General features: G+C 44.7%; 1 protein-coding gene across 5 annotated transcripts in view; it reads right to left on the reverse strand.

The window, feature by feature from the left end:
- COL27A1 (collagen type XXVII alpha 1 chain) overlaps positions 1-20800 on the reverse strand; it is a 213406-nt gene that overhangs the window by 66715 nt on the left and 125891 nt on the right. For all 5 annotated transcript variants that reach the window (XM_054084105.1, XM_054084104.1, XM_054084103.1 and 2 more), the window contains 8 exons: positions 13232-13285; positions 12175-12228; positions 11975-12028; positions 10032-10085; positions 9673-9726; positions 7717-7761; positions 6355-6408; positions 4781-4825 (listed from right to left, as the gene is read on the reverse strand). In XM_054084105.1, the coding sequence (XP_053940080.1) occupies positions 4781-4825; positions 6355-6408; positions 7717-7761; positions 9673-9726; positions 10032-10085; positions 11975-12028; positions 12175-12228; positions 13232-13285 (414 nt within the window). The remainder of the gene's footprint in view (positions 1-4780; positions 4826-6354; positions 6409-7716; positions 7762-9672; positions 9727-10031; positions 10086-11974; positions 12029-12174; positions 12229-13231; positions 13286-20800) is intronic.

Raw genomic sequence — 20800 nt, forward strand, 5'->3', positions numbered from 1 at the left:
CAGTTACTGAAGTTTTCCAGTAGCCATGAAGAAGGCAGAGGAGAGAGTGGCAAAGCAATGGGATGACACAAAGAAATGCAACAAAGAAATGCATTACTAGGCAAATACAAGATAATAAAGCAAGAAAGAATACATTTGTTCCTTCATTTCTAGTTTCTGAGAGAAACTACAGAACTCTCTCTCCCCAAGAATATGCTCTTTTAGGCATTTCTGGGTTGATTTCTGGGTAGGTCCATGCAGAAGAAAGAGATATCCCTGCTCCTGCAGCAAATGTTGTTACCATTCAGAACAAGACTGAGGGCTTGGGATGTGGTGTTGCATATCCAAACTCGGGCTTGAAGGCCTGACTACTTCTGATACGCTGTCCACAACAGCATCAGCTCCCATCTTAAAAAGTCTCCAAGGAATCTGGGTCATGAAGCGAGATGTACTGGCTGTGCTTCCCAGTCAACCTGGTGTTGCTCTGCAGAAGGTTTGCAGAGCCCCGACTGCAGCATGTCAAGCACAACTCAGCACCCTTGTGCAGAATCCTGCTGGCACTGCCAGTGCGAGCAGAGTAGAGGCAAACACTGCACTTGCTGCATAGGTAAATGTCAGCATAGAGGGAGAACACAGCCAAAATTTCTGGCTTGGTTTTCACTGCAAGACCAGAGGAAATTCTACCTGTGCTGGTACTCCCTGTTCAAAGGAAGATGTCACTGTTCCCCATGTGCCCAGCAAGAGGAGTATCCCATGGTGTGACCATGGCAGAGCAGGGGGCCCGTGCCGTGTCTGGGCTTCCAGCACAGTAGCTCTGTAGTGTTTGCAGCCAATACTGTCTGCTCTGGGCTAAATTAACTAACGTTGCTGTGTCTGCAAGCAGACACAAATCGAGATAGATAGGTCTAGGCAAAATAAATCTCAGTAAATTATTGGGAGTATATGAAACAACTGGAGAAGATTGGGTAACGATATTCTTCACTGGCCAAAATGGGATAAGCACTAAATGGAACACAAACAGCAAAAGATTTAGGTTTGAAGAACCAAAAGAGCCACCGATGGCAAATATTAAATCAAAGCAGACATGAATTGTGGCCATTATCCTACAACAACTGTGGCATAACATGCTTTTCCCAGGTTCCCAGGGTTAAAAAGAAGCCCTGCATCAAACACGACTCCAGGCAGTGTGTGTAATGATGCACGTGAAGTCCCAGCAGCAGTGGCTGCCCGGATAAAGGCCCACAGTATACAGCAAAGAATGTAAAACATTTATATTAGACGGGGAGTTCATCGTGTCGCTCATGATTCAGTCGGCTGTATTCCCCAGCCAAGGGCATGGTGGAAAAGGATGGAGATTGTTAAAAAGTTGCTGTGGGCTTGAGGGAAGGAAAGGGGGAGGACTGGCGGGTTGTAATTCCTAACTCCTGTCTGGCTTTCCCCATTTATTGTCCAGCCCTGTCATAATTAAGCCCCCCCTCTTGGCTGCATCAACAGAGAGCAAGTCAGCAATGAAGCCTTGCATAAATCATAGCCCATTTGAGAGAAACAACCGAAAGGCGAGCCCAGCGTGAGCAGGGTCTCCCAGGGACGGGACCGCCAGTCGCTCCCAGCAGGAACCGATCATGGCCTTTCTGTTTTACTGGTTCGCTAGAACTCAAAACAAAACAAACCAGGGACAAAGGACGGGAGGGAGTAAATGTACAATCCTCCCATTCAGATGAAAGAAAGGGAAAGTAAAACAGTAAATATCACAGTTTAAGGGAGGACGCTCTGACCCGCAAAGAAAAGCCATGCAATTTAACCCCCTGTGCACCAGAGCTCAGCTGTAGCCTGGGGCTATGTTGGGTTCCACTGCCCTCTGGAAGTGAGCGAAGGAAAGGTGGAGACACGTTGACAAAACACCTTGTCTGATCAAAGAGACTGTGTACACTACAGTGCCTGTAAATTCCTGAATGAGAGGTCTGCAGCTCAGAAGGATGCTCCAGAGGTGGAGGTAAATGCACTGCGAAAAGCACTACTCTAAGGAGTAGGAAATGTGGGTGCAATTCCCTGCTCAGTTCTTGGTAATCCATTTGACCTTGGTCAAGTCAATCCATAACGCTGCATGTCAGACCCCACCTGCAAAACTGACATTACAGCACATCCCTCCTTTGCAAATGCACCACAAGGAAAATCCATTAAGGAAATAATTGATGGCACTGGTTCCCTTTGACAAATTATTTCAGAATAATATCTGATATTGGGGAAACACGCTTCTCCCTCAAAGGAAGAGACAACCCCAAGGGACTGTTGAGTGACAGCCCTTCCACCATGGTTCGATGGGCAAGTGGCTGACCTTAATGTCACCATGTGAGTGAGCAGGGCTGACACTTGCACAGGAAGAGGGATTAAAAAGCAGCTCCTGCTATGACAGGACCTCCTCATTCCCATTAAGGATGCAGGTCAATATTTCAGCTGGCACAACTCTTCATTGGTATTTTCAGCCTCTAGTGCAGAGCAGGGGGCATCCGTGGGCTTGTGGCACCACTCCCTGGTTGCTGTCCTGTCTGCTCAGGGTGTTGCTTCTCCTACAGGCTGTTTGACCTTTAACATGGATATTTTGGAGACATTCTCCTGCTTTGCATTCCCAGCTCTAGAATAGGAGGGCTGCTGGCCTGGGCAAAAGGCGCTGTATTCTTCATATTGTTCTGCCTCCATCTACTGGCAAGGAAGGGTTAAATCACACATTTCCAGGGTACAGGGGAGTCCAGCAGCTGGAGTCCTTCCAGTATATGAAGACAACAAGCATCTTATGAATGAACTTCCCTAGTCAGTGTCCTTGCAATGGAAAAACAATGCAACACAGACTGCCCTGTGGCTCAGAGCCTCATTTTTCCAATGAGAGCTCAAGTGTCACTGGAAACATTAAAGAAACTTCCCTGTTTGCCTAAACGGATGTCCCTAAGAAAAGGAAGGGATCTCCAATGAGATGGATGGTTGATCTTTTCTCATGCTGCTACACTGAGGTTTCCACTCAGAGGAAATCCATATGGAGGGCAGAGCAGCAAGTTTGAAGTTCGACTGTTCCTATCGTGCCTATGGAACAGAAGACATTCAGGCCTCCACAACAGAAAACAGGGGTGAAGTGAAGGTGTCTTTTAGTGCCAAGAGACCTCGGTAGCCTGACCTCTCAGAGCTCTGCAAAAACCAACCAAGCCCCAACACCAAACGCTGAAGCTTAGGTGGAGGGGGGAGCAAAACCCCAACACTCCACCGTTGTTCAGCAAAGGTGTGATGGGGAAGGAGCTTATTTCTCACTAGTCTGGTGTGATATTTTTGTTCTAATGACTTGACTGGTCTGGAAATGGAAATTCTTTCTGGGTGATATTTTTAGAGGAAGACTAATTGGCTAAGAATAATACAGGCAGCTTTCATACTACTGTACTGGTTTCACTGTCAGCAGAGGCCAGCTGTGTTTTCTTTTGGGGGGAACAGTGCCTACAGTTTTCATCCAAGGTTGGTCCTGAGGGATGTTAAAGAATAATAATCCTAATGATGCTTTGTCCTTCAAGGCAACATCTTGTTAAGGATCTCAAAGCACTTCTAAATATTTGGTTTTACCTGTAACACAACAGCATCCACAGGTGTCACCTGAGAAGAGGTTACATTGTGCTAAGCACTGTTCAGAGCTGGCTCATGCCTTCCATGGAAGGGGAACTGAGGCACAGAGTGCTGGAAGATGCTACCTGAGATTGTCCAGAATCTGATAAAGCTGCAACTAGAACTCGGATGTATGGAACAAATTTGCTTCTTCAATTGCTGCTCTTCATGGAGTAAATTATCGGCCATAATATAGAAACAATTCCAATTTCCAAATAGGAACAACTATCCTTGATATATACCAAGACTCATCAGATTGCTGGTGTGGAGAAGGATCTACCTTGACTTTTTGGACTTGCTTGGTCACAAATCCTTGGAAGAAGTGACCTCCAGCTGCTGCATATACAGGAAAGAAGAGCCAGAAAGAAGAAGAGGCTGACAAGCTTAACTAAATCAAACTTGCTGACCATTCAGCAAGGAAAGTGCTGGGAAGGATGGCTGCGCTGAGAAGTAACACCCTCTTTGCCAGGGTCAGCCGCTGCAGCCAGCTTGGTGTGGTCATGTAGGAATGTGGAGAACATGCTGGAGGCTCTGTGGCTGCAATTTCAGGGTTGGTGGTGGACAAGTCGGTTGGTTTCAATCACAGACACGGGGATGATTTGTTTCTTTTTCCTCGATGCCTGTGGTTCCCCTGAAGCCTATAGGAATGATGCACGTCCTCTGCTATCCCAGCAGAATGTTCTGTCTTGCGGTACAACAAAATGCAGTTCAGTGCCTCTCTTCCTCAACAAGAGAGGTTTCTTCCTGGTTTCTTCAGCCTCTATCTACGTTGCTCCCCAAAAATCCAGTGACAGTCAAAGCAGCACAGCACCCAAAGCGGAGGATCCTACCCTTAAAAAACCTACATGGGCAAAGCCTCAAAACTGAGCTTTTAGGAATAAGAGGAATACACAGAAACTCACAATCTCTCCCATGAGCATGGCCTTGCCTCCTTGAGAAGCACAGCTGGTTGTATGTGCTGTACTGTTGCCGTTGAACTGTGACCTTATCCAAGAACTCTGCCTAGCTTCAGCCAGACTAAGAGCACCCCAGCTGGAGCACCAGCACTATGGCAGGTTTGAAGTGGGCAGAAGAACCTGGCCACTATCCTCTGCCTGCACCCTGGTCATCTAGGAGACATTGTACATAGAAGAACATCAGACAAGGAAAACAAAGAGTTTACCTGCTCACCAACTTTCCCTGGTCGGCCACGGTTTCCTGGCTCACCCTGCAGGACAAGGAGAGACAAGACTCACAGGTTACTTGGTGCTTCCGGTCAGAGCCTCAGGACAACATGATTCTTCGTACACCCATCACTCAAGCTGCTGAGTGTGAATTGTGGAAAACGTGCAAACCCCACCATTTTACAAGACCCACTGTGACTTGAAAGATAATCCAAAGCAAAAAAAACAGAGTTGTCACAAACACGGAGCAAACGCTGTTCTGCAGCAAAATGCCCCAAAAGGCGCTGGTCCGGCTGCGGTAAAATAGCCTTCACAAAACCAAACTCTTGAAAACTTATTAAAACGTAAGCTGCCTGCTTTATGGTGGCATAGCCTATTCCTGGCTGCTTTAATCCCATGTTTACTAAAGCATGAGTTCTCATCAAGGATGCTCCTGAGGTGGATATAGGATAGCTCTCCATAGGGATGCTAACCCTGAACCTTACCCTAACTCTAATGGCTCCCCATGGACAGTTGTCACTTCCAACCAGAATTTGGGATGTTTCTGACCCACAACATTTCAATCTGAAAGACCAAGTAAAACAGATGAGGACAGAAACAAAAAGAGTTTCTGGGGAAGAGAGTAGGGAAGGACCATTATTAACCACAGATTTGAGGAGTATCTACGAGAAGGAAGAATGCGGACACATGGAAAGACGTAGCTCCTAAATGACAAAGGATCCAGAAAATTCACCTGTGGATGGAAGTGTCACAAGAATAAAAGACAGCCCAAATATTCCTAGACAATGCTGCACCCTGACTTTGTTCTTGCATAATCTCAAACGTAGGAACATTCCTGCCACTCATGAAAGCCGCAGAAAGAACCCACGTGCGTTAAATCACAGTGCAGGATGAGAGAAATCCAGAGAATGAGAAAAACGAGGGGTGAAGAGAAGAGCAGGAGGAGGAGGATTTCAAACCCACCAGGGATAAGGACAGTTGTGACAGCCCTCGAAGGCCGGTGGAGTACCCCTGGACAGGCCATCCAGAGGCCAGGCTCACCACTAAGCAGTATTGACTCCAGGTGTCGGCAGCTGTATTTTCTCAGTAGGCAGATACTCCAGATGTACTGCCAGACCACATTTTTGCTATCCGCTTTTTGAAGAGGTTGTTTTGGTTGGGTTTTCTCTTTCCTTCTGAGTGTGGGTTTGTGGACTGGACTGCCTTGGGATGGCTCCTGCTGCTAATTAGGCAGCAGAGATAGGCATGATGTGAATTGTTATAGAACAAAACTGTAGAGAAGCAATGGAAAATAAGACGAGATGATGGAGGGGAGGTGGTTAGTAGCAAAGAAGAAACACATTTGTTTATAACAAAACACATGCCTTAAAAAAAGCAACTTTTTTTTTTCTGAAGAAACCAAGCAGAAGCAGAGACCCCAAAATTCAGAGAAAATGAGAACCCTGTTCCCCTTGTTCTCTCTGCAATGAATACCCTAGGCTTGGAGCATGGTAAAGTTGAGAAAAGACACTTCCCTCTGTTTTCCTCCCTTCCACCCGCTGCTTCCCTGATCATCAACAAACTCTTTTCTCACCTTTGGACCATCAGGACCAGGTCTTCCTGGAAATCCCTTCTGGCCAGATCGACCCTGAAACACATGGAAGGAAAATAAATGAAAAAAAGATTGGTCAGAGCAGTGTTTCTGTGAACCTATAACGATGCAGCTTACAAGCAACACTCCCAGTGAATTCCAGGTCCTAGAGACGTAGCAGTCCTTACTGAGGCCAAGGCAACACAAGATGGAAGCTCCGTATCTCCAGTAACACCAGGCTTGATCCATGGGGAAAGCACCTAGACAATTACTCCAAGTTTCATCCTATTTCTGACCTGCTCGATCCCATTACTTAAACATCATAACAGAAACAGTATGCATGAACTAAAATCAACCAAGCCAAGGGCTTTGTTGGTGTCCTTTACTTTATTATGTGCCACATTCAGCTGAATTTATTCTAGTTCCAACATCTTTATTGTAGCAGCCTGAGCATTCAAAGATGGTACTTTCCTAGTGTTGGTAGGGACTTGGCCATGTGAGCTTCTTATAGGCTCCATCGCTGGCAACCAGAGAGGATTAGGGACTAGGATTGTCCCTACAGCAGGGGAAGCCAGGCTGATATTCACAGTTAACAGCTCAGAAAAGCAGAAATAAACCAGCAGACCAAAAGGTTGATGATGTGCCTTCCCTTTGGCTGGAAGAATACTTATGGTGCTGTCCCAGGCACCAGAGTAACTGGATATACTATGTTGCTCCAGAAAGGAATAAGTGTCTCCCAGAACAGAGGAGGAAATGCAAGATAAAACATTTATTGTCTGATCCACCTAGAAGCTCCAGCACGGTTACCAGTTTTCAAGATATTTTACAATCCTGCAATGACAATTATGCAGATAAAAATTAAAAAATCCTGAGCTGGCGAGCTCACAGGTATGCTAATGTTCTTTCTGCTTCTTCTAACTGTGTTTCTGTGATCACTGTGTTTAGGGTGATGCAGAGTTCAAAAAGGACTCCAACTTCACCATCCGGTCTTTTTTCTTGCTTTTCCCTCTACTCATTTAAAAACATTATAAATCAAGGAAGAAACATCAGAGTCAGTTACAGAGATGGTTTCCAGTCAACATGCTTTATATTGCTTTATCTATTTAAATATTAGAGAGTTTTTCAAGTTCTGAGACTTTAAGCAAGTTATGAAATTAGTCCCACTCAACACTGTGTGCAAGACAATTCCTTGACTTCCAGCCGTCCTAGATCAAGCAGTTGGACCAAGCCCTGGATAATACAATATCTATTAGAAGAGCAGATTGCTTTCCAAACCAGGAGATTTGAAGTTTATGTTAATTTAACTGCAATTCCATTGCAAGGACAACAGAGCTGACAGTAACAGAGTGAATGACTGAAACCTACCTCTGGACCAGGGACTCCTGGTGGTCCTAAGGGTCCTTCATCGCCCTAAGAAGAAATAAAATTAAAATAAAAAGCAAAGTAGCGACAAAATTTGGACCCGTCGTGCAGCAAGAATGAAAGGACTGCAGTATGAGCAGCCATTAAACACAGACTGTGCGCTCAAATTTTAACTGTCAAATTTTAACAACTGAGTCCTTCTGAATCTTAGAGCAGACAGCTCAGCATCTCTGAGGTTTCTCATGTCCCTTCCCTATCTCAGGAAAAAAAAAATCTGAAGTCAAGCCTGCCAGTAAAGACTATCCAAAATCTGACCAAAGTTGACACCAGTTGAGTGGGCCTATGATGGGGTGGATTTGGCCCATGGAAAAGCTCACAGAAGGCTGCTTCATTTGATCTGGCAGAGATATGAATGCTGTAGAGCTCTCTGCTCTCTTTCTTCTTTTTTTTTCTCCCACAAAAAGGGTGTTGCAAAATTTCCCACAGAACCATTTGGCAACGGTACGAAGGTTTCCCTTTTGCTTTCAAATGGGGCTACACATGGTACAGGATGGAGCTATCTCAAAATCTCACACAGCAATTGGACTCGGGCCTCTCCCCTGGCTCTACACCAATTTCTAATGTGATAGGATCAGATCTACAGTTTCTAGGAGACCTTCAATTAAGCTTCACAAAAATTATCTCAAGTGTCTAAAACCAACTGCCAAGAGAGAAATTAAAAGCGTCCTTGGCAGCTACAGTTCTGGCTGTTCTCATTTAGGTGGTCAGCCGTGGTAATGAAGTGGCACAAGCTGACGGGCTGAAGATGGGACTGGAATTCAAGGACCCACCTCAATGGGCTCAGACAAACCTTCCACAACGTGTCATGTCTGTAAAGAAGGTGTAATCCACAGTCTTGACCAACTGCCTTGGGTAACAGCAGCAGTAAAGGCACAGTGGTGCGGTCTGGTGCACACCCAAAGTCCTTCAGCACAGCTCATGTCAAACTCCATGTCCATGTCTTCAGTGTTACTTTTATACTCACTAACAAGAGTAAATTGAAGGCAGTTTGGTCATGCCTGCCTGAACTGGGAATGCAGGGCCTCAATTGCCTTTTTAAATTGCCTAGAATATTTTTTTTTTTCTATTTCAGTGCAAATAAATGAACTAATTTGCAGTAATCCCATTTAGAGAGCAAGCAAAAGAGTTCCCAGAAAAACTTAAGAATTATTAGTGCTATTAAAATGATCTCCTGCTCATGCCTGCAATCCGTATTATTTGCACAATGTCTCGTGACTCTGGACAAACAGCTTACACACTGGTCTAAATGAGAAGAAACTACACTGAAGTCACTGGAGTTACAACAGGATAAACAGAAGGTACTCAGACCTCTGCTGTTGGAAGGTATTTGTAGGCTTAAATCATTAAATCAATGACAGCTTAGTGACTGCACGTGGAATGAATCTTCCAAGTTTTCACAAGAAGTGATAAGTGAAAGCTGCAAGCTCTGAGATATTGGGGCGAACGAATCATCACAGAACAGCAATTTCAATGGATGCATCCTTTTTACAGAAGGATATCGCTGTGTAGGAAAGAGTGGAGACTGCAGGTCTCACAGTTGTAAGAAAACACACTTAAAAGGAATAGAAAGCAAAAGCCGGGTCAGGGCGTGCCTGTGCAAGGGAACGCACAGGGAAATGCGCATTAACACCATTCTGTGTGAGTGGAGGTGCACGGGATGGTTTTGAAAAGTCAAGGCAGGCTTGAGGGTCAGCAGATGCCAGCAGTGACTGGAAGCTGCAGCTTAGTGAAAGCTCCTCTTCTGCAGGTCTCTGAGCACCGAATGTAAATAAGTATTTGTTTAAAGATTCAGAGGGATTGCAGGATTTCAAGTCACAGGCACCATTTCAGCATGCATTAATCTTCAAAATTAAACATTATTCTTTAAATCCAATCTGCTTTTGGTCTGAGGACACTCACCTCTTGTCCAGGCAGTCCTCTCGGCCCAGGTAAACCTCGTGCTCCTGGCTTTCCCTGAGAATGAGCCAAAGGAAAAGATATTCAGAAAATAGAAATGTAAGCTCAGAAGGGCAATTAAAATGAGAAAGTCTCTTTCACAGCCACGGGACATCATCCAATGTCAATTTTGTTACAGAAAAAAAAATGAAAAAAGAAAACCCCGTACTTGGAGGCACCTCAAACCAAACAGACCAAGCTGAAACGCTGGCCAGGACAATCTTTAGGAATCTCCAGGGCTTTCTTTTTCCCCCATTCCCACTACTTTGTTTTCCCTGGCTGCTTCCCACCCCACAGAGAACTTCAATTTCTGCTCCACTCACCTTCAGGCCTTCAGGACCGTTTTCTCCTGGTGGGCCAATGTCACCTGGGAAGCCCTGAATAAAAAAAAAAGTGAAATAGTCGGAGTTCATAGCTGGCCTTTTGCAGCCGGGTTCATAGGACAGCCTTTGCAAGACTTCTAATTAAATGCTAAGGGCCGAGACATTTGTCACATGCTGGCAATGTCCATGTGTGCACCAGCACGCGGCTTCTAGAGGGAATGAAGCAAGACAATGGGAGCAGCGCTATCGGTTTGATTCAAGAGCAGCCTTTCCCAGCAGTTCCCTATAGGTCCATCTTCTTGGAAGATTTATTGCTGTGAGGGCCTCCCTGTCATCACACAGCTAAAAATTGCAGTTTGGGTTTTAATTAATCTTTATGAGTCAGCGCATAATCTCACTGCTCCGAGAAAGTAACTGCAATGCCTCAGCGACAAAGGGAAGCAGGCGAGGAATTAGGAAAGGTGCTGACATGCTCATTAGCTGCTGCCTTCAGCCAGGCAGTGACTCCTTTCCACCCACCAGTCTTTTGCTGAGGAAACAAAGGAATCTGTGGTTATTTCCAATAGCAACAAAGAGGAATGATTGCTAAGTGGCAGCACTTGACCGAGAGCCCTTCCAGACCCAGCAAAATACCAGAGCACTGATGAAGGGAGAACAGACCATTAGTTGTGCTGGAAGTGGCTCTCTAGCATCTTACAGATGTTGTCGAGTTGTTGTGAAGGAGAAAAATGACAATGTGTTGGGGAAGCTGATTTTGCATTTAAGGCATCTCTGTGACATTATTATTAGTAAGGGCAGTAAGGGTCTTTTTCTATTTTAAATGGTATTTTGTGAGGGAAAAACTGAAAAAAACCTCCACAATATCTATGGCAAAAACTGGAGGGAAAACCCAGGAAACTATGAGATGCAGAATGGGTCATGAATCCATCTTGATCCTCCCTACCTCATCATCACTCATATACCGTCATACCGTAGCACAGAAGTGAAGCCCTACGCTGAAAAGAGGAAGGTAAGAGGAAAGCGAGATGCAAAATGCAAGATTCAAGAAATGAGCATTCTGTCCTGGCAAAGTCATTGAAGAATGACTTCAAAGGCCAGAGAGCAACATAGTGAGTAGAAAAAACTGTGTCCACAGAGTCTGGCTGGTGGCTGGGAGACAGCCTTGGGCTCTTGCCAGGTTAGAGACAATCTTAGGGGCCTGACCTTTCTGAACATAAGCAGAATAAGCTGTTACGTACAGGACTTGCATTGGAAGATCGGGAAGAAAAAGGCTTGGAATAGTAGCTGGAGATCAGGAAATCTGAGCGCAAAGTGATCAGAGGGTGTATGATGGACAGTTTGTTCCATCTCTAACTTTGAACAAAAGTGGGTTTCAATTCATTAAATAAATCCTACAATACAGGAAAGCTTTTTCTGTCCCAGCATTTCTGCAGGCCTGGAGTGCCCGTTGTCCTAAAGCAATCCCCCTTCCCATCATTAGCAAAGGCTCTGATCCCAGGACACATCAATTTTGGGCTGGTAAATGTATCAGAGCTCAGGTGCCATGGTGAGCAGCAGCGGTGGCAGCCGTCCTCTCCCTCCGTCGGGCTGGGTGCCCGTGTGGGAGGCAGCATTTGGCTCTTGCTTTCCATACAAATTAGCAACAGCTCTATGCATGTGTCTCCTAATCAAAACCCTGTGTAGGCCTGTCTGTACACGGCTCGAGAGCTAAAAACCTCCGGTGGGGAATGGAGATAAGCATCTCTAACAGTCTTCAAATACCACATAGATGTTTATCAGAGAGCTGATTCTCAGTAGGGAGGCAAGTTACAGACATCGAATAACTGCTGCTGCAGAGGAAAAACGAGACAGGAGAGAGGTGTTATTGTGTGGGTTTGCTGAAGAAAGGATGCTGCAGAAGTTAGTGAAGAAAGGAGATGCGAGAAGGAGGTGGTGGGACATACCTCAGGGCCGGGTGGTCCTGGAAACCCGATTGGACCTTTGTCACCGACTTTTCCCTACAGAAATCAGAAAAACACAGAGAAGAGTGAGCTGGTTTCTGGCTTTCCCATTTGGAATAGCTCACGCCTGGCCAAGCTGTCTTTCCAGCTGGGCATTGAACCTTTAGAGAAGATTAGGAAGCAGAGGATGATTGGTTACTTACCAGGGGACCTGCTTTCCCTCGTGCCCCAGGGACCCCAGGCAAACCCTGGCTGCCCTGAGAGAGAGAGACAGACACATTTTTTCAGGAAACATAATAGAGCATCAAAAAATACCAATTCCCCAGGCTCCCACTCCTCTGCAGCGGAGAGAGGAATACTTTCTAAAGGCTGAATTCAGCCCTGCAAAGAGCTGGGACAGTTGTAGTAATGTCAGCGAGATGTTTCTGCTAAAGTTGGGTTGAATTTAGCCCTGAAGAACAAATGCTGTTGCAGTAAGTGGTGGCTCAGAGCCATGTAGGCCCCGGTGCAGGGCTAAGCGCAGCGTTAGTCAGCTGAAGTCAGTGTCATATTGTAGTCACAGGGGAGAAGTCGTTTGCTTAGAAGTTATGCACAGTGTTAAGTGCTTCACTGGGTCAAGGTTTAAGTTGCTGCACTGAGCAGACAAAACCTCTGAGTCTGCAGCCACTGGACCACACACATTCACACATATCCCCGTCAATCCCATCCCATCACTTCTAGTTTCTGCTTGAAGATACGCCACTTTTTATAGAAAGCCCCCAGTAGAACTGCTTTTACTATGAGTAACAACGAAAACCATATATTGGTGTGAATCTTAGAAAGGTGCAGTGCACCCCAAATGAGACATTTGGGAAGTGCAGGGGTAGGATGAGGGGAAAAGGTTTTAAGCTGCAAGAGGAGAGATTGAGATGAGATCTTAGGAAGAAATGTTTTGCTGTGAGGGTGGGGAGGCCCTGGCCCAGGTTGCCCAGAGAAGTCGTGGCTGCCCCATCCCTGGAGGGGTTCAAGTCCAGGTTGGATAGGACTTGGAGCCCCTGATCCACTGGGAGGTGCCCCTGCCCATGGCAGGGGGTGGGACTGGATGAGCTTTAAGGTCCCTTCCAACCCATACCATTCAATGATTCTATGCACAGAGGGGAACCTGGCAGCAGGATACAGCTAGTTCCAGCTCCTCATGGCCTAGGATGAGCTCAGAAAGCTGGTGGCCACACGTGCTACTACATAAGGGAAAAAAAATTATGGAAAAAGAATAACGATTACCTTGTCTCCTTGGAAGCCGATATCTCCTGGAACACCTGCTGCTCCCTGATCACCCTGGATACACATCACCAGAGAGTTAAAACAGGCAACAGCCATGGCCAAAATGCCCAGGTAGAAGCTAAATTGTGGATTGTACAGCAGAAATCTCATGGCTAGCTCCATTCAAAACCGAACTACTGGCAAACTGTAGATCATATTAACCTTAACAACATTCCTGAATGAAGTATGTATTTCCCAACATTGATTCTAAAGTAAGAAATGAAACTGCAGGAGAGAGAAGAATATGAATTCCCAAGCATTGTGTTTCTATAAAAGCTGCAAGAAGAGAGACTGTGTTCCTTTGGCTAACAGCAACCGTGAAGGTGGCGAAGTGTTAAAATTCAGCTGAACAGAAGAGCTAGTTTAGTTCTCAATGAATGGATCTGTTCTCCCATAAGGCTCTACAAAAAAGCAAACAATCCCCAAGGTTCCTGTGAGCATATCAAGGTGCTGGCATCAAAGATTAAACCTCTTCCATAAGAAAACAAGAGTTACTTCTAGTCCTACTTTAGTACTATCTCACTGCCAATATTTAAGCTGAGATTCCCCAGGTGCTCATTGGGATGGGGACTCTGTCTTTGATCACACCACCACTGACAATATTTCCTAGCTAAGCTATCTTTCTTCCCCATTTTTGGACTATCCTAACAGATTCTGACTCTGTGTAGAAATAGGTATCCCTGAAAGTTTTCTTAAAGGTGGTGGGTAGCCATGCTGTGAGCAGGCTGTTGGACCAGATGACCTCATGATGGTCCTTCCAACCTTATTTATTCAGAGATAAACAACGGATGAGTCAATGATGGGGCAGAGAATGGAAAATTCTTCTTTGGAAGTCAAAGGAAGAACGACTTTAAAAACTTGGTACAACGACAAGACCCAACAGAAATAACTATTAGACGAACTCTGTCCCGTGCACTGCACATGCGTCTAAGCTTGGCTTCCTAATAGGGAACAATCCATACAAGAGCAGAGAGCTATATATTTAAACATAATCCACAAGGAAGACATATGGACTCTTGTTACAGAGCCAAAGTCTACAAAGAGCTGACAGAGGAAGTTGACTTTCACTCAAGCAAAACCCACCCACTTGTTATCAGAGAGCTGAAATAATTCTAACTATGTCAGTAACATGCAGGGGATAATGAAATTGTGAATGGTTAAGGCTTGAGTTGGGAAATACTGCTTGGAGACAACTATTTCAGAAAAGAAATAATAAAGAACTATGCAGATTCAATGATGGAAACATTTAATGGATTCATGCTAAATTTGCTTAAATGTTTTGGTAAATATTCCCAGAACATTTCACTGAACCATCTTCAAAACAAACCTTTTATAGAGCAAAACAAATGTTACTCTTAAAAAAAGTTAAATTAATTTTACTCATTTCATTTTTAACCTAAAATATTTTAATTTGAGCCAAACAACCAACGTTTTGCTTCATCTAAGCTATTTTCCATTTAACTTTTCTTTTGGGTTTTTTTTTGAGCAATTCAATGCAACCAAATGGAAACAATCAGCTATTTGCACAGCTTCAGTTCGGATCAGCCTCAAGTATAAGATACAATAGAGGTGGCAAAAAAACTAGCGTACGATCCAGCTCGTTTTCTTGCCATTGCCAGAATTCTCTCATCTTCTCCGAATGTTAAAATTATTTTATCTAGCCCCAAGGCTTAAAACACTGAAATCAGCAGGCAACTCTGATTTTGGTTCCTGCCAAAGACAGCAGGGAAAAAGTGAGATTTGCTCTGAAAACTCCTTGTCTTTGTCACCTATGCTGGTCAAAAATGATCTTTAAATAATTAAGCAGTTTTCTACCTGGACAGTATAAGTGGCAATTGAAATGCTCTTGTGGAAGAAATACTTGGGCATTAAGAAATGACTACAATAAGAAAAGTGTTTCCTGAGCATAGCAAAAGGCAGGAACAAACCTTCAGCACTGACCTCTAAGCAAAGTGGGGTAGCGACTGCACGACAGAGAAAAGAGTTTTCAAACAGCTCTGAGAAATGGGAATTAGAGAGGGTAAAAAGGAAGCAGGAAAGACGAAACACATCTCTTATCTCTAGCTGGGCTCTGCACAAGATGTTCATATGGTATTGCAATAGCCCAGCAAAACATCAGAGCATTAATGATCCATCTGCAACGGCCGTTAATATCTTAAACCCAAACTGAGGGTTAGGGCGTCCCCTTTCACCTGCCCTGAGTGCGGTAAATCTGGAACTTACTCAAGGTGTGTGTCCTTAACATGAGGGAAAAAATAAGGAGGAAAGAGGTCAGGCATGTTTGTTATTAAAAAAAAAAGAATGATGCCAAGATGATTAAAAGGGGCTGCAAGGACTTTGCTCACAGAGAGGAGGAGGAATGTACAATCTGAAATTACAAACAGGCTCTGCCATTGGGATATTGCCTGTTTCATGTTTCACCTACAAAAAGAAAAGCAGCTTCAGAGACCCTGAGGCCTTCCTAGCACCACACTGCACCGCAATGGGGCTGGGAGGGAAGGGATGCATTTCCAAGTGTGAGGTGGGTTTGCTGTCTGTAGAATGCAGAGGATGTCACTGTGCAAAAAACCACATTTTGCTCTCAATTGGACATCTCTTTTCTTAAGACTTTCTGCTTAGTGATACAAAGGAAGCTAACACTGCAGATCTACTAGAGGTATTTTACTGAGCTGTGTCCTTCACAAGTTACAGATGTCCTCAGTCATAAAACTCCTTTATGTGAACAAGTAGCTCAGATTTCCTCCGCTTCCTTCACCTTTCCTCTGTGCTCATCACACCACATGGTCTTCTCAAGACCACTCTTTATCCCACGGTTATGCAGTAATTCCACATCTCCCTGTAAGAGCTGATGCAACCCTCTCTGCCTCCTCTCCTTGCCTCCACGAACACATAGAAATGGAAACAGAAGGATGACCCATTTTGTGGGAAAACTGAAGCTTAAAAAACGTCATTAAATCCTGCGGTGTCAAGCTTTTACGGGGGATGCAGATGGTGTTGGCGGCTAGCACTGAGTGCTCTCTACTTGCCTGTCTAGCTGCTGGATACAAAAAGGTGGTTTCTGCGGCAGGAGGGGGATGCTCATGCCTGGCCTCCACCACATGATGCGTGCATTTGGCATTAATGAGCCGCACCTTGTAGAATATTGTTTCCTATGTTGCCTTATTCAAAGTCCAAAGCCCAGAGAAAGCTACCTTCTCATGGAAGGGGAAAACCCTCTCAGTGTTGAATTCCTACTCCTGTCATGGCAAAGCGGAATGGTAGCAGCATTTCTGAAAGATACAGCATTGCAGTGAGGACCTTCTCTCCCAGGTGGGTGGAAGGGACAGCCTCAGTTACATGCCCGCTGCCCACGAGCACCGTCCAGCCACCCTGTCATCATGCTTAAGTTCTATCAGCATCCCATCTGACTGCTGTTGAGTAAAGGGAGTTTTCCTCGGCTACAAAAAGGCAAACCTGTTACAAGACCACACACATAGACTGCGACTGAGACAGATGGGTTTAACAGCAGATTGCAGACATCTAATTAAATCTTCACCAACACATTCTCAGGAAAGCAATGTGAACTGCAGCCTGGGGCTGATGGAGTACACCAGGCGTGAGCAGTGCGAGCTGTGCTCCCCTGTGATGCCGGTACCTATGACTGCTCCCACAGCCCCGTGGAGTAACGCAGGGCACACGCAAGTCTACGTGGTTGTGCTGAAGAGACCAAGTTCTGCAGAACTATGACAGGAGGAAAGAGACCATCCCTTGTCAGGGAGAATGTGGGACACTTGAAATCCCTATTCCCCCTCAGACCTGTGCTAGTCCACAACTGGCGGCAGACAGAAGGTGTGAGGCCCTCAGGGCTGCTCTCATCTACTGTGAATTACTAATTATGAAATATTACTGATTACTGTCATCAGGGAGCAGTTAGATTTGCTGCTCTCTGCTGACCCAGCATTTCAGATGCTGCCAAATGTCTAGGGCTTTTCCTTTTTTTAAGTACAAAGTTTAACACTACATTTACCGGCTTTCTGAAAACCATGGTGGAGGAGCAGAGGGGAGAACCAGTACATTTATTCTCCTACTCTCTGGTCAGGCAGCAGGATACTACTGCAGTTCTCCTGCAATAATCCTTCACATCCCTTTGGGAAAAGCCTCCATTTCTAAATGGGTTTATTAGAAACTGCTTTCCAGGAATCCAGCTGACATCTTCATATAAGATTCAGCCTTCAGTAGGCTGGGACTCTCTGGTATAAGGTGTTGATTTGCTGCTGGAATGGGCATATTTAGTAAGGCTGACAACTACTGTTGACTGAGCCTGGGTGTCATCTGTGCTTGCTTAGCACCTGGATTCATTCATCTTGCATATTCGACCCACTTAGCATACGGCTCAGGTCTTTCAGAGATGGATGAGCCATTTGAGGCGCCCACTTACAGTCTCAGAAAAAATACTTGGACAGTTGGCAGGCGGCAGCTCAACCCCTACGGAAAACCATGTGCCTTCAATTGATTTCTGAACCCTGTTCACAATCTGGGGTGTAAACAGTACTCCCAGACTCTAACATTGCTTTCTGCCGTACAGGCTGTGCATCGGCTCTGCACACCAGCTCCTTCTCCTACAGCATTCTCAGTGAAAGCGCTGCAAGAAAGCAGAACAAGCTTGGAAATCTGAAATAATTTGCTTTTCAAAAGGGACCTTAGGGATCTCATATGCTTATAAAGTGGGATGGGTGTGCCTGAGCCACACCGATGTACAGGGAAACGGTTGCTGCATGGTGGCTAAACTGTCACCCCAACTAGTTAGCCAAGTTCACCCTTGTGATTGCCTCATCAACATACAGCAGAGAGGGAAGTGACCAAGCTAGGAATACGATTCTTTGCAGAGGCACATTGCATACAAATGCAGTCTGGAAGTGTTTCAAGAATGACAAGAGGCAAAATTTCAAGCCAACAGACATAGAAAATAGTTATAAGAATCAGGGAGGTTCCTTATGTTTCTGGTCACAGCAGTAAGACAGCTTGTCTGCAGAAGACAATAGAGGGTTACAGTGAAGTCAAAATCTAATGGACAGAAAACAAAAAGTAAGTCACCAGAGAAAGCTTTTAAATAAGATGTCACAGCCTAAAAATAGCAATAGCAGCAGAAGCTAACATCGACTGGGAGAGATTACAGAACATAGCCTCCAGAACGAGTCAATCCCTCTGCTCTAGGCAGGGTCTGTGACCCAAGCTCAACCAGGCAGTAAGTGAATACAGAGATCCTGCCTCTACTTTCCTATATACAGGATTTTCTTATATCAGATATTTCTAAGATGAGCATCAATTAAAAAGCATGTGGCAAAAAAAAGGAGGGTAAAGAAAGATTTATGATTCAGCTTCTTCCTAAAGGCTTAAATGGAAAACATTTTCATTTAAATGAGGCAGGCAGCAAGAGGAAAGATGATCCTGTCAAGGAGAGGGTCCAAGAGGCCAGGGTGTACTACCCACCTCTAGCAACCTCCTCTTCAGTCAGTTCTGTGACTCAGAAACCCTTATGTAACTCGAAGGGCATAAATGTCCCCTTCTTCTACCATGTGCACATTTAGACCACAAACTCTTTGAAGGCAGAGTTTTTCCCCTACTATAAAACTGAGAAAAAGCAGCAAGACCAGACAATTTATATTTCTCAATCATACCAAAGCATAAACAATTAAAACACAAATGTAAACTAGCTGTAAGAAGGCAAGAGTGGTTTTGCTCATGATGACCAAATCAGAGTGAAAAAAAATTAAAACGCTTGAAGGTGCCATTCACTAAAGAAACAAGAAGTAAATGAATGCAGTAGACTTCTGATATGTTGGAGAAGGGGTGTATTATAACCTGGACCAACCAGCAAGGCCACCAAATCAGAAAACCAAATAACTGAACAAAACATATAGTTATTTCAGGCCAAATCCTTCCCCAAATGTAAGAAGAACTGAGGAACTTGGTCTGCATTCATATAAACAGATGCAGCAAACTCAGATGCTTCAGCTAAAAACCACAGCACCAGAGCTGCGTGCCTTTACGTGAGCAGATGAGAATTGTGGCCATCAATGCGTAAGTAGGTCTGATTTTCTTTTACCTTGTGTTTCCCAACCCTTTGGCTCTTGGACTGCTGGAAAAGATATGTATAAACTGTTTGGAAGCCCTCTCTGATCCTGAAATCATCATTGGTCTGATCTGAGTGTTTGATAGCACCCAGTATATTCAAACTAAAGTAAACTCATTAGGGACAGAGGATGCTGGAACACGAGGGATGGATTGTCAATCTTGGATTAGCAAAGGACTGTAATGAAAGCCAGGAAATCTGTTCTGTCCAAGGAAAATGCAGGGCGAGAGGTAGCTAGGAAGGGAGAGAAAAGGTTTCCTGCACCTTAGGAGGTAAACTGCAAGACTGAGCATGGGATTATTGTGGGAGGGTGGATAACTCTGCACTTGGGAGTATTGTAAGAATAATCCCAGGGAGAGCTGCAAGGCAGTTGGTTACGGTGGAAGTAGTGGCTCAAGAAACACAGGATAAACACAGCAGTCTATAAAGTGATGAGAACGTAATGTCCAGGAAAGTAAAATTTGCTAAACAATGATTTAAATGTTGATGGTTCTTAAGATATTCAACCTTTTCTTCCAATAAGTAAACACATAACTCTGAGGGTTCTGGGGATTAGTGTTGAGTCAAGAAACCAGCTACAATTTTTTAAATCCCTCCTAAACAAAAAGTCCTTCCCTTATGCTGTCCCTCCTCTCTACAAAAGTGAAAAGGTGATACAGGAGAGAAATGGAAACTGCAGACACAGGAGCCCTGGCAAAAAGCTGCTATAATATAAGGAGAGAGGAATCAACTGGCTTGACACTACTTCCCCCTGTGTGCAGTTTTGGGCTGCTAAATCATTCTCTAAAAGCAAACGTTTAACAAAAGAATAAAACATTTTCTAAAAGCAAACATCTAACAAAAGAATAAAACATCAGACAGAAGGAGGAGAATACACTTAATGGTCATTTTCCATTGCCCTCCTGAGCAATGAGAGCCAACAATAAATGATTGCACCTCCCACTCTTTCAGACTAAATAAACCTTATGGTCAAATATCTGTAGGAGGATGGTTCTCATGACAGTGAGACATTTACACACGCAGTTTCATGCTGATTTAGCCCAAGCTGCGTGGTTTTATGCCAGCAGCACTAAATCATTGCAATCAATGCCCCTCTCCTTTTTTCTTTTTCTGAAGTGATTTATATCAGTTTGGCATAAGGCAATTTCCTCTCGACGGGAAGCTGCACTGAGGTAAGCCTCCAAACAGGAGCAGACGTACCTAACGCACAGCAGTTTTTCCTGGGGATCCAGCTGGCTTGCTTGAGCCAGTGAGCTGTGCTGCTCTGTCACATCACAGGTTTCCCCAAACAACCAACATAGAAACATAGAAGCCCAGTGAAAAAACAGATAATCTTACAGTTACCATCATCATCGCTGCGAAACAGAAGCTCTAAAGAGGATCTGGGCATAACTGACCTACACTGGAGCTCTGTGGAA

The sequence above is a fragment of the Cuculus canorus genome, chromosome 19 (assembly GCF_017976375.1).
Source record: "Cuculus canorus isolate bCucCan1 chromosome 19, bCucCan1.pri, whole genome shotgun sequence".
NCBI lineage: Eukaryota > Metazoa > Chordata > Aves > Cuculiformes > Cuculidae > Cuculus > Cuculus canorus.